Below are 17,655 nucleotides of genomic sequence, written 5' to 3'. Positions count from 1 at the left end.
TGTGGCCGGCGCACCGCCCTGATCTGAAGGCAGGAGCCAGGTGCTTCTCCTGGTTTCCCATGGGATGCAGGGCCCAAGGACTTGGGCCATCCTCCACTGCACTCCCTGGCCACAGCAGAGAGCTGGCCTGGAAGAGGGGCAACGGGGACAGAATCCGGCGCCCCAACCGGAACTAGAACCCGGTGTGCCAGCGCCGCAAGGTGGAGGATTAGCCTAGTGAGCCGCGGCACCAGCCCATGACATTTTCATTCAGGTACACGTCATCCAATCTTATAAAATGACTGTTGTTAACAACTGAATTCCATTGCATTGTGTCATTCGAGATAACTGTTGTAACAATCTTTAATATTTTATAAGAAAATGCAAAATGGCACTGATATTTAGGTTTTGAATATTTTATTTCTTTTTTTTAAAGATTTATTTTATTTATTTGAAAGACAGAGTTACAGAGAGAGGTAAAGACAGAGAGAGAGGTCTTCCATCTGCTGGTTCACAACGGCCGGAGCTGAGCTGATCCGAAACCAGGAGCCAGGAGCTTCTTCCGGGTCTCCTACCTGGGTGCAGGGGCCCAAGGACCTGGGCCATATCCTACTGCTTTCCCAGGCCACAGCAGAGAGCTGTATCGGAAGTGGAGCAGCCGGGACTAGAACAGGCACCCATAAGGGATGTCAGTGCTGTTCAGCCCAGGGCTTTAACCTGCTGCTCCACAGCGCTGGCCCCATTTCTGCAGGGAGCAAAAAAATTCTTCAGAGATGAAAACTCAAAGGGGATAGGGAAGAGTGCAATTTATAGTATATATCAAAGACATTGCTATTGCTTATTTTAATTTTTTTTTATTTGAGAGGCAGAGTGACAGAGGGAGAGGGAGGGATAATCAAAGGAAGACATCTTCCATTCATTGGTTCACTCCCGAGATAGACACAACAGCCAGGGCTGGGACAGGCTAAAGTCGAGATCCCAGAACTCCATCCAGATCTCCCACATAGGTGGCAGTGGCCCAGAGAACTTTGGCTATCTCTGCTGCCCTGCCAGTTGCCTTGGTAGGGAGTTTGAACTAGCAATCTGATATGGGATTCCAGCATCACAAGTGGTGGTTCAAACTGCTGTACCACAAAGCTGACCTCATTTCTGTTTTTGAAATCATTAAAGAGAAAGATTAATATTTGGAATTCAAAAAAGGTTTCAGATAGTGCTGTAAGTTTCAGAGGGGCAAAATTCAAAATGCAATAGTTATGAAAATGTAACTATAGTGATATAGTGTGATTTGTTTATAGGGTTCTATAAAATCAAATTATAAAGAATGGTTGAAATGAGCTGAAATATTGAAATATTGCTGTTATCTCTTTTTCAAATTCACCATTTTCTTCATTTCTTGAGTTAAATTATAATACTCCAGAGTTTTTAACTCAGTGATTTTCTTTTCTTTTCTTTTTTCTTTCTTTTTTATTTCTTTCTTTTTTTTTTTTTTTTTTTTTTTTTTTTTTTTGGACAGGCTGAGTGGACAGTGAGAGAGAGAGAGAGAGAGAGAGAGAGAGAGAAAGGTCTTCCTTTGACGTTGGTTCACCCACCAAATGGCTGCTGCGGCTGGCCCACCGTGCTGATCAGAAGCTAGGAACCAGGTGCTTCCTCCTGGTCTCCCATGCGGGTGCAGGGCCCAAGGACTTGGGCCATCCTCCACTGCCTTCCCCGGGCCACAGTAGAGAGCTGGCCTGGAAGAGGAGTAATCGGGACAGAATCCGGCGCCCCGGACTGGGACTAGAACCCGGGGTGCTGGCGCCGCAGGCAGAGGATTAGCCTATTCAGCCGCGGCGCCGGCCTGACTCAGTGATTTTCTTTAATTGCTCCTTCTCATCCACAAACCTTGAAATAAAGTTATTTTTAAAAGTCTAACTCTTCTTGCTTAAAAAAATTATTTCATGAGAGTTCATGAGTAATATGTTGTAAAATGCAAACAGATTTGAAAAATGACTTTTCTTAAAACAATCCAAAACAGATTCACATTTTCTCATTATCTTTTCTGGAATTTAACTACAAAATTTGTGAAAAATAGAAAACTTTACAAATAAAATACTAAGCATTAATATACTTACTTGACTTCAGGATGGGACAAATACACTCATTGTAAGAATTCTTCCATAGGTTTCAACATTGTAGTTTTGTAAATATCTCTGAGTAAAGATTAAGCCTTCACTTTGAAATACAAAGACATAATTTCCCACATCCTTGGGGTATTTCTATCATCCTGTTTTTCTCCCTTTTATCGTACTCTAATATTCTAAAATGCATGTATATTCCACAGGTCTAACTCTTTGTCATTTTTTTTTGTTTTAACTTAAAACTTGACTTTCAATCCCATAATTTCAATGAAGAAACCTTGAGGGTCACCATGGACCCCTTTCTGAGTCCTTATCCTGCTTCAGTTCTCAGTAGTAACCACTCCTAGTGACCACACCTTCCCCTCTGCTCCTCTAACAAATGCGGCCACCCTGGAATTTTTCTATTGCTCTTCATAAACTCTCTCAGCATTCCTTAAATAGCAAGGCTTCAACCCAGATTGCTTAAAAAATATTTCCAGCCCGATCATTTTATTGAGGTACCTTATACTTTTAACTCCCTCTCCTAGTTTGCTTCTCATATGTCTATTATCAATCAGTCATAAAACATTACTTGGAATGGATTACTTGTGTAAAGTTAATTCTGTGTATTTTATGTTGATTCGTGGGTGTGTTAAACTGAATGTGGTGTTTTCTAATATTGAGGGGGTACCCTGATAACCCATAGAATGTGACTAGTATACTTTGTACAAATTATCTAATACAAAACTTCTGACAAGGGTCACATCATCGTTTGCTTCTGTTTTCTTTTGGAAAATTCCCTCTTCCATAGAGACATGACCTTGTGGAAATCTTCTGAAGTCCCTTCAGGTACACACTCAACTACATTATTTGGAGGTCTGAATCACCTGGCGTTATCTCTTATTCCCAATCCATATTCTTCACTTTAAAATTGTGTTCATCAACCACATTAATCCAGGTAAACTCTGCTGTAGGGATTCATGAGATAAGAACTTTCTGGAAAAGAGGCTATTGATTTAGTTGAAAGCTATTTTGTATTAAATTTTTTTTTCAAAGTGTAGACTTCAAAGTAAATAAATATAAGCCATATTACTAATTCATTCTCACGTGAATCTACAGAAAATCCTTCATTATTTTAGACAAGTTTAATTTGGTGTTGGGACACCTACATTTTTTTTAATTTGAATACCATAATATATTTCTGTATGACACTTCTATAAAGGTATGTCTCCTGGAACTTTCATTCACAAAAGACTCCTTTACAATACAAAGTCATGATACATGGTTGGAAAGTATGCTAAAAAATCAGGTTGACACAGAGTCTAGAAAAAAATGTTTTTAATATTTCTTCCCTTATGAGAAATACTAGTTAAAAATGTTCTAGTTGTTCAAACAGCTTTCTTTACACAGTGCAGTCACAGTCATTGGGACTGAAAGAAACTAATTAGTGAAGCAAATATTTCATTGTGCCAATTTAGTGTTAACATGCATGAGTGATAGGAGAATCCTGTTTTCTTAATTACATAATTACATAGTTTCCACTATACATTGAGAAATAAGTATCATGGATTACACATGAATATTTTATAAGATTGAACTAAGTCCTTTAAAGGCTAAAAAGCATGTATTTATGGAAAAATTAATTTCTGAACTTGAAATGCTAAGAGCATTATGTTTGGGGGAATATCTACTTATTCACTGACATCTCCCTTATCTTTTTCTGTTTTTTTTTTTTTAATTCTTTTGGGTGAAAAATGTTATATAATAACCTGGTTTCCATTAGTGAAGGATTTCAACACCTAACACAATTCATTCAGAAAATCTCACTGAAAGCATTTCAGACTTTCAGGAAAGATTTTTTGAAAATATAAATATTACCAAGGATTCAAACAGAAAGTTATATTTCATTGCCCATAGCAATATAATTCATAGAAGTCAAAGGGTAAAAATAATTAAAATCTTCATAAGTGGATGAACAAATGTGTAGAATACACAAAATAGTGTTTTTAGACTATCATGGCTTTTAAAATATTACTACCAAAATAATTAATTTTATGAATTCAGTTGATTTCTTCTATAATATCAATATGACAAGCATTACAAATAGAAAAAATAAATAAATATAATAAATACTTGTATTAGAGGCCTTTCATATTATCTAAAATATCCTTATACAAAACTATGATAGAAATAAATACTTTTTAATATGTCAGAATTGAAGAGATTGACTTACTGAACTTGGATTTAACAGGTTTTGCTGAATCTGTTTTATTTTGTCTGCCTGTTCTTTGATTGTAAGTTTTAACTGAGAATTTTCACTTTCAAGCCTGAAATGTATATTTTAAATAATTATTCTCATGTATAAATATAAACACAGCCACATAATTTCTGAACATCTGATAACTACATTTAAGAATTAATTAGATTAATTCTTAAATATTTTAAAAGTAAATAATTCAGCAACTGTACCATTTTTTCTACCTGTGTTTTCTGGATAAATACAAATTTAGGGATATATGGAAAACTGTGCATCTTAAAATGACTTAAAGCTGAAATTTTTCCCTGGTTTCACATAGATGTACATATTATCGTAGCTGATACAATTCCCATACTACACTTCTTATTTTTTTAATAAATACTCAAGCTATTCGGTGTGCTAATTTTTTTATTTTTGAAAAAAAATTTATTAAATTCATAATTAATAGCAGTATTAATTTGATAGTAGATTTTTAGGAGTTATAAGCATTTTAGTGATATAAACATTTTCATGTTATAAGCAAAAGAAGGCAGGAAACAAAATCCCATATGGGGGCCAGGTTCTAGTCCCGGTTGCTCCTCTTCCAGTCCAGCTCTTTGCCGTGGCCCGGGAAGGCAGTGGAGGATGGCCCAAGTGCTTGGGCCCCTGCACCCACATGGGAGACCGGGAGAAGGCACCTGGCTCCTGGCTTCGGATTGGCGTAGCTCCAGCCATTGCGGCCATTTGTGGGGTGAACCAATGGAAGGAAGACCTTTCTCTCTGTCTCTCTCTCTCACTGTCTAACTCTACCTGTCAAATAAAAAAAAAAAAAGAAAAAATTCCATGTACATAATGCCTTTGATGACTTCAACAAAAGCACTAAGAAAGTCTTTTAAGAAAAACAATTTTGTTTATGATGTATATTTTATACTAAGCACAGAAGTCTATGGGTATGAATACTAATTTTTGTATCTAGAGAACACTAGCAATATTACAAAGATTTTTCTTAGCTTTAAGTCACAAGATCAGTCTAATTCATGAGCCAAAACTAAATTCCAAATGAATTACTTATTTATATTGAATATAACAGCACTGCTTTTACAAAGGTTACTACATTTTAAAAAAGTCATGGTCATCATAAAGCTAGATGACCAATGTAACTGCAGAATGTCTGTAACTGTGTAAATATTTATAATTTGAATTGCCTGGTGACCATAATGAGAAATGTTAAATTTTATGGGCAGAAATGTGTACTTTTAAAAATGTCTATTATGAGCAAAATTTTGAAAGATAATTTCCTGGATGCATTTCTAAAACTTCTTTTGATATTACAGGAAATACGTAACTTTTTTTTTATCACTATCTTGAATTTAAAAAATCTTTTTAAATTTTATTTAAGGTATACGAATTTCACGTAATGCTAATTTAAATTTTACTTTTCCAAGTGATCTTACCTCTTCATAGCTTCTTGCACAATGTTGCGATTCTGTGTTTCTTGCAACTAAAACAAAGCAGGAGGGGAAGAACTTTACTAATAATTTGGTTTAAATCTACTCATTGCTTATAGTTTTCATAAAATTCCCTCCAAACAGAGCCACAGTTTTATCTGCATATTGTTCAGAGCTGAGCTGTTGCAGCAGTGATCTTCTGGCACAGGACCTACAATAATAATCCTTAGTCCTCCACAGTAACATCAAGACCCTGCTCTAGGGCTAAAGCACAACATTAGTCTTGTCTTAAAATTATAATTTGTCAGATAAATACGCAAAGAAACAACATTGATCAACTGGAGAAAGATAGGAAATTATCTTGTGTGGTAAGCAATTATATATTTATGATCCAGCACCACCATATCAAGTATAATTTTCAAAATTCACATATATGAATGATAAGTTATGCCAAGGATTTTAAAATTCACATAATATTTTAGATGACAACCACATGATCTTTCTCTTTGGAACTGCATAAGAAGAATTATCTACTCAGAAGCCAGAATGCCACGGTATAAACCACAGCTCCACAAATTATCAGCTGTGTTGTGTGATCATAAGTAAATGAATGTTGGATGTCTCTGGTTTGTTTTTTTTTTTTTTCAGCTGTATAGTGAAATATACAGTATGGAGATAGGAACAGTACTCACCACATTGGAATGCAGGGAAAAATAAATTTGTGAATAATGGTAAAGTGCTTAGAAGAGTATGCGGTACATAATGACCTGTATTTTCCATTTCCAACATTATGGATTTCACATTTTAGTATATCTGGCATGGCAGGGAGATTTGGCTCCTATACAAGTTTCACTGAAATGTTCTTCACATTATTGAGACTGGCAGCAAATGGGGAGCATGAAGCCCAGGACACACCCCCAGGACTTCATAAAACTTTCACCTATTATATTAGACAATAGTACTTTTTCCAATTATAATGTATAGCTTGGTCAGTACCCTTCAGTGGGAAATTATTATGTCCCATGTTGCAAACAGCATTTTGGATGTAGTAGTACATAAATTACATGACTAGCAGAGACAGGCTAAGCCACTGAACTGAAAACACTGAACTCTATGGTTATATCAACATTCCCAAATCAGTTCCTCCATGACACCTGTTTATGGGGTGTTTGGAGCAAGCACTCTGATGAGTGGATTAAGAGTACATATGGCATACTGGAAAAGATAGTGCCAGGTCTCTGTACTGACTAAATTGCTATAAAGGTATAAACCCCAGTATTGAATATATAATAAATGAAATAAATTTTAGGTATTTTTGATATCTAAATTTTATTAGTATTTGATAAAAAATTATCTTTTGCTAGGATTAAGTGCTTTTAATTTTGCATGTAACTGCTTAAAATACATTGTTTTATCCTAAAACTTAATTTATAATATTCATGTAAATATGTCAAAGAACAGATAAGTTTCGGAAATTTCCCTCAAAAATAGCTCAAACTAACTGCATAAATAACTGCTAAATCAGGCAGGCGTTGGAGTGAGTGCGCGGAGGAGGTTGGTGAGACCGCTGCAAGGCGGGTGATGCTGCCGGCGCTGTGGCTGGGGCGGACAGTGGTGGGACTCTCGGGGTCCCTGGTGAATCCTGCGTGTCTGCAGCTGGTTGGAGATGCCCGGCCAGGGTGTGCACCCAGAGGACAGCGCTGTGCCGGTCCCCGCCGGCGGCCCGACCCTACACAAGGAGGATCTTTGCAACAAGATTAAAGAACAAAAAGTTGTTGTGGATGAACTTTCTAACCTGAAGAAGAACAGGAGAGTATACAGGCAACAGCAGAACAGCAATATATTCTTTCTGGCAGACCGCACAGAGTGCTTTCTGAAAGCAAGAATATATTGGATGAATTGAAAAAAGAATACCAAGAAATAAAAATTCTGAGAAGACTAGTATCAAGAAATAGTCAACCTGATTTCACATCATTATGTGTGGCATTTGCTGTTCTGTAAGCTTTTCTGTTGAACACTGGAGAAAAGATTTGAAAGAAGATCTACTATATAATCTTAAACGTCGGGGTCCTGAGAGCAGTAAACAGTTGTTAAAATGTTATATGAACTACCAGTGTGTGTTTTCTGGCCATGTCCTTCACTTGAGGGGTGTTTTGACTGCCCAGCCTGTGGAAGATGAAAGAGGCAATGTGTTCCTATGGAATGGAGAAGTCTTTAGTGGAATAAAGGTTGAAGAAATAGAGAATGATACTCAAATTATGTTTAATTATCTTTCCTCTTGTAAGAGTGAATCTGATATTATGTCCCTCTTCTCAGAAGTCCAAGGTCCTTGGTCTTTTATATATTATCAAGCATCTAGTCACAGTTTATGGTTTGGTAGGGATTTTTTTGGTTGCCATAGTTTGCTTTGGCATTTTAATAATTTGGACAAGAGTTTCTGCCTCTCTTCAGTTGGCCCCCAGACATATGGAGTGGCAAATCAGTGGCAAGAAGTTCCAGCATCTGGAATTTTCAGAATTGATCTCCAGTCTGCTGCCATGGCCAAACATGTAAGGTTGCAGTTGTATCCTTGGGAATGTATTTCTAGGGAGAATGCTACTGAAGAGTGCAGTACCAGCCTGACTCATGTTTCAGCAGACTTGCCGACATTTGTATCAGTGGTGGCAAATGAAGCCAAACTACATCTTGGAACGCCTATTTCTCCTTTAAATATGACGTTGCCACAAGCTCCATTGGCGACTCATTGCAGTCACATTTCCAGTATCCCACTCTCAAGAGAGACCCTTCAGGTCTGCCTTACTGATGGACACATGAGAGAAGTAGTTGAAAAGTTCATTGATGTCCTTAGTGTCGCAGTCAAGAGACGTGTCTTGTGTCTACAGAGGGACGAAAACCTGGTACCAAATGGAGTTTTGAAGACGGGTGATAGGAAAGCGAATGTTGCCGTCCTGTTTTCTGGAGGCATCGATTCCATGGTTATTGCTACCCTTGCTGATCGTCATATTCCTTTAGGTGAACCAGTTGATCTCCTGAATGTAGCTTTCATGACTAAAGAAAAGACCGTTCCAAGTAGCCGTAACAAAAGACCGAGTAAACAGAAAAATCATGAAATGCCTTCTGAGGAGTTCTCTGTAGGTACTGCTGCCCGTGGTGCTGATAGTCCTGATGAGAAATACAGTGTACCAGATAGAGTCACAGGAAAGGCAGGACTAAAGGAACTGCAAGCTGTTAACCCTTCTCGAATGTGGAATTTTGTTGAAATTAATGTTTCTCTGGAAGAACTGCAACAATTAAGAAGAACTCAAATAAATCACTTAGTTCAGCCCCTGGATACGGTTTTGGATGATAGCATTGGCTGTGCAGTCTGGTTTGCTTCCAGAGGAACTGGCTGGCTAGTGACTCAGGATGAAGTGAAGTCCTATCAGAGCAGTGCAAAGGTAGTTCTCACTGGAATTGGTGCAGATGAGCAACTTGCAGGTTATTCCCGTCATCGTGTTCACTTCCGTACGCATGGACCGGGAGGACTGAACAAGGAAATAACGATGGAACTGGGTCGAATTTCTTCTAGAAACCTTGGTCGTGATGACAGAGTAATTGGTGATCATGGGAAAGAAGCAAGATTTCCCTTCCTGAATGAAAATGTTGTCTCCTTTCTAAATTCCCTACCCATCTGGGAAAAGGCAAACCTGACTCTACCCCGAGGAATTGGTGAGAAACTAATTTTACGTCTGGCAGCTGTGGAACTCGGCCTTACAGCCTCTGCTCTCCTGCCAAAGCGGGCCATGCAGTTTGGATCCAGAATTGCAAAGATGGAAAACAGTAATGAAAAGGCATCTGATAAGTGTGGAAGGCTCCAGATTATTTCCTTATAAAACCTTTCTTTTGAAAAGGAAGTTAAATTGTAATGTGATTTCAGAGTGTTAACAGTATTTACTGAATGACAGTTATATAAAAATAAAATATCTAGCTGCTTTAAAAAAATAACTGCTAAATCAATCAAAGAGCAAAAAGTTTTTAAATACATGCAAGTGGGCTGGCATTGTGGCACAGTAAGCTAAGCAATGCCGGCATCACTTATTGTAGTGTTACTTCCAGGCCCAGCTGCTCTGCTTCTGTTTACAGTTCCCTGCCAAAGTGCCTGGGAAGGCACTGGAGGATGGCCCAAGTGCTTGGGCTCCTGTTATCCACATGGGGGATCCCGGTGGAGTTCTAGGCTCCTGGCTTCGGTCTGGACCAGCCCCAGGGAATGTGAACATTTGGATAGTGAAATTAGTAGATGATTTCTACTCTCCCCTTCTCTATCACTCTGCCTTTCAAATCAATCAATAAATAAGTCATAAAATAAATAAATACAAGTAGGTATGAAATATGAAATTAGAAATAATATGCCATTACAAAATATTTAACTAGTTTCACAATAGTCTCAGAAGTATGTCTGAATTTTAATATAAAATATGAGATAATTCAACTTATTTTCCATTGCTTTATTCATAAAAAATGTACTAAGCTTTATCAGTGCAAGATTTATAATAAATAATTTGAGCTATAAACTTCATAATTCATTTTAAGATGATAGAACATTTTTGTTTTAAATCTAAATAATACATTTTAAATAGGGGGCTATTATAAGTAATAAAGAATACAACTAGAAATACTAACATCTACCAGATTCATTTACCTGATTCAAATTACTTCTTACAGTCCTCAATTTCATTTCTAATGTTTTAAGTGTCAGTTCAAGTTGTCCTTTCATTTCAACTTCTTTACCATATTGCTTTTCTTTTCTTTTTAACTCTTCCCCAATTTTTTCAGACAATATATCAGCATTTCTTCTCTTTTCTTTTTCTTTCTTTAATGTAAATCTGCAGTTAAATATGGTTATCTTAAAATTAATTTTGTTAGAAAATAAAAAATTAAATTTGTGATTTGGTCTCTAATATGCTGGAATATTATCTTAATTTAATTTCTATGTTCTCAAATATTTTTTCTACTGATTTGCATGTTTGAATTTCTCATTTTACTCTCTCCCAAATAACAAATATACTTGAAAAGTAGTGATGAAAGAACATCCCAATAACTGATCAGTTTCCTTTATTAGTATCTGAGGTATATATTAAAATTATTCAGCAAAATTATAAATTAAAAATTATCTTTAAAATATTATTACTGTCTAATTAAGATAGATAATTTAGAGTTGACTAACTAATATTAATATTTTGAATGTTATATATTCATTAGAAATAAGATCTCATTCTCATGAAATATTTCAAGTATCCTTGAAAATTATTCACAAAATAAGACAGAACCATCCAATGTCTTTCACACAACATATATCTGCAGAGTACTATAACCCATAACTAAAGAAAATATCCAGGGACCGGTGCTGTGGCACAGCAGGTTAATGCCCTGGCCTGAAGCGCCAGCATCCCAGATAGGCGCCGGTTCTAGTCTTGGCTGCTCTTCTTCTGATCCAGCTCTCTGCTATGGCCTGGGAAAGCAGTAGAAGATGGCTCAAGTCCTTGGGCCCCTGCACCCGCGTAGGAGACCCGGAAGAAGCTCCGGGCTCCTGGCTTCGGATGGGCTCAACCCTGGCCGTTGCAGCCATCTGGGGAGTGAACCAGCGGATGGAAGACCTCTCTCTCTGTCTCTACTTCTCTCTGTAACTCTGTCTTTCAAATAAATAAAATAAATCTTTAAAAAAAGAGAAAATATCTGTTACCATACACATACACATTTTATATTGCTTTTTTGGTAATACTTATTTTATTATCTTGTTGACTATTATGAATTTTATGAACAGTTTTAAAATGGATTAAGATAGTACCTAATGTTGATTAAGGAAGATTAGCAAGGCTTTTAAAATAGAACTTTGAATGAATTTTATCTGTGTATGAAAATATTTCATTTTGCTTTTTATTCAAATTAAGAATAAAACAGGGGCGGGCGCTGGGCATAGTGGGTAAAGCTGCCACCTGCAGTGCTGGCATCCCTAATGGGAGCTGGTTCGAGTCCCAGCTGCTCTACTTCCAATCCAGGTCTCTGCTATGGCCTGGGAAAGCAACAGAAGATAGCCCAACTCTTGGGCCCCTGCGCCCACGTAGGAGACCTGGAAGAAGCTCCTGGCTTCAGATCAACACAGCTCTGGCAATTGAGGCCACCTGGGGAGTGAACCAGCCGCTAGAAGACCTCTCTCTCTCTCTCTGCCTCTGCCTCTCTGTAACTCTCTGCCTTTCAAATAAATAAATAAATAAATCTTCAAAAAAAGAATAAAACAATGACTTCAAAAAGTATTATGGGTTTAGAAAATGGTCATTTGAAACTCTGTTGTTGGAACTGTAAATGGGTATAAACTTTCTTGAGAACAATTTAGGAACATTAAAGAATTTTTTCAAAGGTTTCTGTCTGACAAACACATATACAGAAGAATTTACCCAAGATAATTAGAAATATAAGAGAAGATTTATATAAAATATGTTCCTTGGGGGAATTATCATATACTGTAAAATGGAAGTACTGAAAATTAAATTTGTTAAAAAATAATGAAATTTCCATACTGTGGACACCTATGTAGCCATTAAAATTATGGTTTGAAAAATAAGTATTTAGTTATCACTTATGAATTTGATATATGTTCTTTCCAAGAATTTCTCATCCCACAAGACTAAAAAAGTTTTCCCTTGTAAAAATCTCTGACAGTGTGACAGCAACTTGAATCCTCCCATGCACCTTCAGTACAAAGTAAATAGTTCAGGGCTGAGCATTTTACATAGCAGTTAAGACGCTTGTGTGCCATACTGCAGTTATCTGGGTCCAGTTGCTGGCTCTGATTTCTGACTCCAGCTTCCTGTCAATGCAGATTCTGGAAGACAATGGTTATGACTTGAGTAACTGGGGTTCTTGCCACCCAGATGAAAGTCCTAGCTACTGGCACTGGCCTTTTTCTTGCCCCAGGCCTTTGCAGGCAATTTTTCTTTTCTTTTTTTTCTTAAAAATTTTATTTAAGACACACAAATTTCATGTATTTCATGTATACAGATTTAGGAACATAGTGATATGAGTTTACCAGCCAATGGGATCTCTCACACTCTATATCAAATTAATAAAAGTTTTAAACTATACAGTTTTAATATTTCCTTAAAAGAACGATGTCATACCTCAAACTGCAGCATTCTTGTTCCCTTTCTACTGTTTGGCGCTTCAACTGTGTTTTCTCTTCTGTTATTTCTGAGAGTTGTTTTTGTAGTCTACTGACCTTATTTTCCATATACCTAATTTTTCCTATCAGCAGTCTACAGTGACTTTTTTTAAATTCTATTACTCTTTCATATGAAAGTACAGCATCTTGGATTTTCAATAGGCTGACAGAATCTAGTGTAAGGGAGAAAGGAAGATAGAAATAAATTATAAGATTTTTGCACATAAACTTTAATTCAATTTCACATTCACTCATTCATGTACTTAACAAAATCTGTATTGCATGTCTGTAATGTAAGATATTATGTTGGGCTCTTCAGATAAAATAGATAAGATACCTGTTCTTATTTAGTTAAAGTCTAGTGGAGAAGAAAAAAAATAAAACTACAACTCCACATTCAGATAAATGTTGTAGGAAATATAATTCTTTAGTCACATTATACAATTTGATCTGCACTAGGCCCAGAGAAGAGAGTTCGCTGAGGAAGACATGGCTACCCTGAGAAATGAAAAATGAGAATAGAGCATCTAAGCAAAGGAAGAAGAAAACAGTCCAGTCAGTCTACCGCAAATGCTGGAGCTCAGCTGCAGTTTGTTTCTGGTCAAAATGGTTTGCCCTCCTACACAAAACAACAAAAAACAACAAAGAACATTAAATAGAAATTTTCAAGATAACAGTCATCAGACAATAAAGAAAATGATCCCTGAAGGACAGAGAACAAATGAAGCACATCTCAGAAATGTCCCAGCTCCATGCATGAAGAGATTCCAGGCCATCACACAGGCAGAGGAAAGGAAGGTAGAGTCCACCAGACTTCCTGAGTTGACATCATTAAACTGAGAGTCTTGAGACACCAAGGCAGTTGGATATCACGGTATACCAAAAGGAAAGGATAGTACTGAGAAAGAATGTTAGAGATCTGCAGAGACCCCATTCAGGTGTTAGCAGAGCCATGAATATTGCATGTCTATCAGAGACCTTTCTCTCTGTCTCTCTCTCTCACTGTCTAACTCTGCCTGTCAAAAAAAAAAAAAAAAGATAATGGGAAAATATATGAAAAGGTTAGAGGAAATTCTTCCTGGTACACATGGAATTCCACGAAAAGCATCCATTCCCATCAGTAAAACAGATAAATTTCTAAGTCATGGGACAATTAATAAAGTAATGAGAATGACTTTGTCTCAGGAGTGGGAAACTAGCTCTAGGCTGAACATGGTTCTGATCCACATATCAAAGTATAAAAGCAAGACTGAAAAGAAACTAATTGTTTATAAGGAACTCAACTGTATTATAAAACAAAGCTCAAGAAGATAAGTAGAGGCATGGAAGATTTTTATTAAAACCAAGTTACAGAAATATAAGCAGAAATTACAATATTTATTGTCATGATACTGGATGGAAACAAATACAAATAACACATATTAAATGAAAGAATATGGGTCCAGTGCTATGGCCTAACAGGTAGAACTGCTATCTGTAGCATCAGTATCCCATATGGGTGCCAGTTCATGTCCTGGCTTCTCTTCTTCCAATCCAGCTCTCTTCTATGGCCTGAAAAAAACAGAAGATAGCCCATGAGCTTTGGCCCCTGCACCCACATGGGAGACCCAGAAGAAGCTCCTGGCTCAGCTCCAGCCATTGGGGCCATTTGGGGAGTGAACCAGTGGATGGAAGACCTCTCTCTGTCTGTAACCCTACCTGTCAAATAAATAAAATCTTTTTTAAAGAAAATATTGGTATTTTCTTGAGTAAAGAATACAAAATGGGCATAAGGACACTTTCGTGGGTGATGAGGTATGTTAAATATCTTGATACAGTGATGGTTTTGCATGTGTATACACAACTTAAAACATACAAATTTGGGCACTGTATAAATGTGGTGTCTCTTATACAGAAATTATACCTAAGTAAAGATAAGCAGGGAAAACCTCTATTTCAGCAATATACATGTAAGACAGTGGCTGGCCCATAGAAAGAGGCATATAAAATAGTATAGTATTAAGGCTAAAGGATTAAGATTCTTAACTTTACTGAAATGACAAGTGATACCTGAGTTCAAAGAAAGTGATAACATCACCAGATCTGATTTTTTGAGTGGATATAATTATTATATTTTAAAATTTTATTTAATAAATACAAATTTCCAAAGTACAGCTTATGGATTACAATGATTACAATGGCTTCCCCCCCCTTCATAACTTCCCTCCTACCCACAACCCTCCCATCTCCCGCTCCCTCTCCCCTTCCATTCACATCAAGATTCATTTTTAATTCTCTTTATATACAGAAGATCAGTTTAGCATATATTAAGTAAAGATTTCAACAGTTTGCACCCACACAGAAACACAAAGTGTAAAATACTGTTTCAGTACTAGTTATAGCATTAATTCACAATGTACAACACATTAAGGACAGAGATCCTACATGAGGAATAAGTGCACAGTGACTCCTGTTGTTGACTTAACAAATTGACACTCTTGTTTATGGCATCAGTAATCACCCTAGGCTCTTGTCATGAGTTGCCAAGGCTATGGACGTCTTTTGAGTTCGCCAACTCCAATCTTATTTGGACAAGGTCGTAGTCAAAGTGGAAGTTCTCTCCTCCCTTCAGAGAAAGGTACCTCCTTCTTTGATGGCCCCGTTCTTTCCACTGGGATCTCACTTGCAGAGATCTTTCATTTAGTTGTTTTTTTTTTTTGTTGTTGTTTTTTGTTTTTTTTTTTTTGCTAGAGTGTCTTGGCTTTCCATACCTAAAATACTCTCATGGGCTCTTCAGCCAGATCTGAATGCCTTAAGGGCTGATTTTGAGGCCATGTGCTGTTTAGGACATCTGCCATTCTATGAGTCTGCTGTGTATCCCACTTCCCATGTTGGATCATTCTCTTCCTTTTTTATTCTATCAGTTAGTATTTGCAGACACTAGTCTTGTTTATGTGATCCCTTTGACTCTTAGTCCAATCATTATGATCAATTGTGAACTGAAATTGATCACTTGGACTAGTGAGATGGCATTGGTACATACCACCTTGATGGGATTGAATTGGAATTCCCTGGCACATTTCTAACTCTACCATTTGGGGCAAGTATGATTGAATATGTGCCGAACTGTACATCTCCTCCCTCTCTTATTCTCACTCTTATATTCAACAGAAAACACTTTTCAGTTAAATTTCAATACCTAAGAATAAATGTGTGTTAATTAAAGAGTTCAACCAATAGTATTAAGTAGAACAAAAAAATACTAAAAGGGATAAAGTATTAAGTTGTTCATCAACAGTCAGGACAAGGGCAATCAAGTCACTGTTTCTCATAGTGTCCATTTCACTTCAACAGGTTTCCTTTTTGGTGCTCCATCAGTTGTCACCAATCAGGGAGAACATATGATATTTGTCCCTTTGGGACTGTCTTATTTCACTCAGCATGATGTGTTCCAGATTCCTCCATTTGGTTGCAAATGACTGGATTTCATTTTTTTTTTTTTACTGATGTGTAGTAGTCTGTAGAGTACATATCCCATAATTTCTTTATCCATTCTACTGTTGATGGGCATTTAGGTTGATTCCATGTCTTAGCTATTGTGAATTGAGCTGCAATAAACATTGAGGTGCAGATAAAAATCTGGCTCTTTTATTTGCAATTTAATTTCCTTTGGGTAAATTCCAAGGAGTGGGATGGCTGGTTATATTCAGGTTTCTGAGGAATCTCCAGACTGACTTCCATGGTGGCTTTACCAGTTTGCATTCCCACCAACAGTGGGTTAGTGTCCCTTTTTCCCCACATCCTCGCCAGCATCTATTGTTGGTGGATTTCTGAATGTGAGCCATTTGAACCAGGGTGAGGTGAATCTCATTGTGGTTTTGATTTGCATTTCCCTGATGGCTAGTGATCCTGAACCTTTTTTCATGTGTCTGTTGGCCATTTGGATTTCCTCTTTTGAAAAATGTCTATTGAGGTCCTTGGCCCATCTCTTAAGTGGGTTGTTTGTTTTGTTGTTGTGCAGTTTCTTGATCTCTTTGTAGATTCTGGTTATTAACCCTTTATCTGTTGCATAGTTTGCAAATATTTTTTCCCATTCTGTCAGTTGCCTCTTCACTTTCCTGACTGTTTCTTTTGCAGTACAGAAACTTCTCAATTTGATGCCATCCCAAATGTTAATTTTGGTTTTGACTGCCGGTGCTTCCGGGGTCTTTTCCAAGAAGTCTTTGCCTGTGCCAATATCTTGCAGGGTTTCTCCAATGTTCTCTAATAATTTGATGGTGTCAGGTCATAGATTTAGGTCTTTAATCTATTTTGAGTGGATTTTTGTGTAAGGTGAAAGGTAGGGGTCTTGCTTCATGGTTATGCACGTGGAAATCCAGTTTTCCCAGCACCATTTATTGAATAGACTGTCCTTACTCCAGGGATTGGTTTTAGATCCTTGATCAAATATACGTTGGCTGTATATGTGTGGATTGGTTTCTGGTGTTTCTATTCTGTTCCATTGGTTTATCCATCTGTTTCTGTACCAGTCATGCTGTTTTAATTATAACTGCTCTGTAATATGTCCTGAAATTTGGTATTGTGGTGCCTCTGGCTTTGTTTTTGTTGTACAAGATTGCTTTAGCTATTCAAGGTCTCCTGTGTCTCCATATGAATTTCAGCATCATTTTTTCTAGATCTGAGAAGAAGGTCTTCGGTATCTTGATTGGTATTGCATTGAAT

The 17,655-nt window shown here is 37.1% G+C and overlaps 1 protein-coding gene and 2 pseudogenes across 8 annotated transcripts in view; 2 read left to right on the top strand and 1 right to left on the bottom strand.

The window, feature by feature from the left end:
* The window catches only part of LOC103349690 (ankyrin repeat domain-containing protein 26), a 151,236-nt gene that overhangs the window by 26,267 nt on the left and 107,314 nt on the right, over window positions 1–17,655 (bottom strand). For 7 of the 8 annotated variants that reach the window (XM_008262412.4, XM_051855074.2, XM_051855071.2 and 4 more), the window contains 5 exons: window positions 12,914–13,127; window positions 12,526–12,618; window positions 10,438–10,621; window positions 5,766–5,812; window positions 4,309–4,402 (listed from right to left, as the gene is read on the bottom strand). In XM_008262412.4, coding sequence (XP_008260634.2) covers window positions 4,309–4,402; window positions 5,766–5,812; window positions 10,438–10,621; window positions 12,526–12,618; window positions 12,914–13,127 — 632 coding nt within the window. The remainder of the gene's footprint in view (window positions 1–4,308; window positions 4,403–5,765; window positions 5,813–10,437; window positions 10,622–12,525; window positions 12,619–12,913; window positions 13,128–17,655) is intronic. The other variant, XM_051855070.2, reaches the window with a different exon arrangement.
* On the top strand, window positions 7,398–7,714 carry LOC127493089 (ASNSD1 upstream open reading frame protein-like; annotated as a pseudogene).
* LOC100338821 (asparagine synthetase domain-containing protein 1 pseudogene) lies at window positions 7,736–9,676 on the top strand (annotated as a pseudogene).

The sequence above is a fragment of the Oryctolagus cuniculus genome, chromosome 5 (genome assembly GCF_964237555.1).
Source record: "Oryctolagus cuniculus chromosome 5, mOryCun1.1, whole genome shotgun sequence".
Taxonomy (NCBI): Eukaryota; Metazoa; Chordata; class Mammalia; order Lagomorpha; family Leporidae; genus Oryctolagus; species Oryctolagus cuniculus.
Note: the sequence above shows the minus strand (reverse complement) of the source record. Positions and strands in the feature narration are given on the sequence as shown.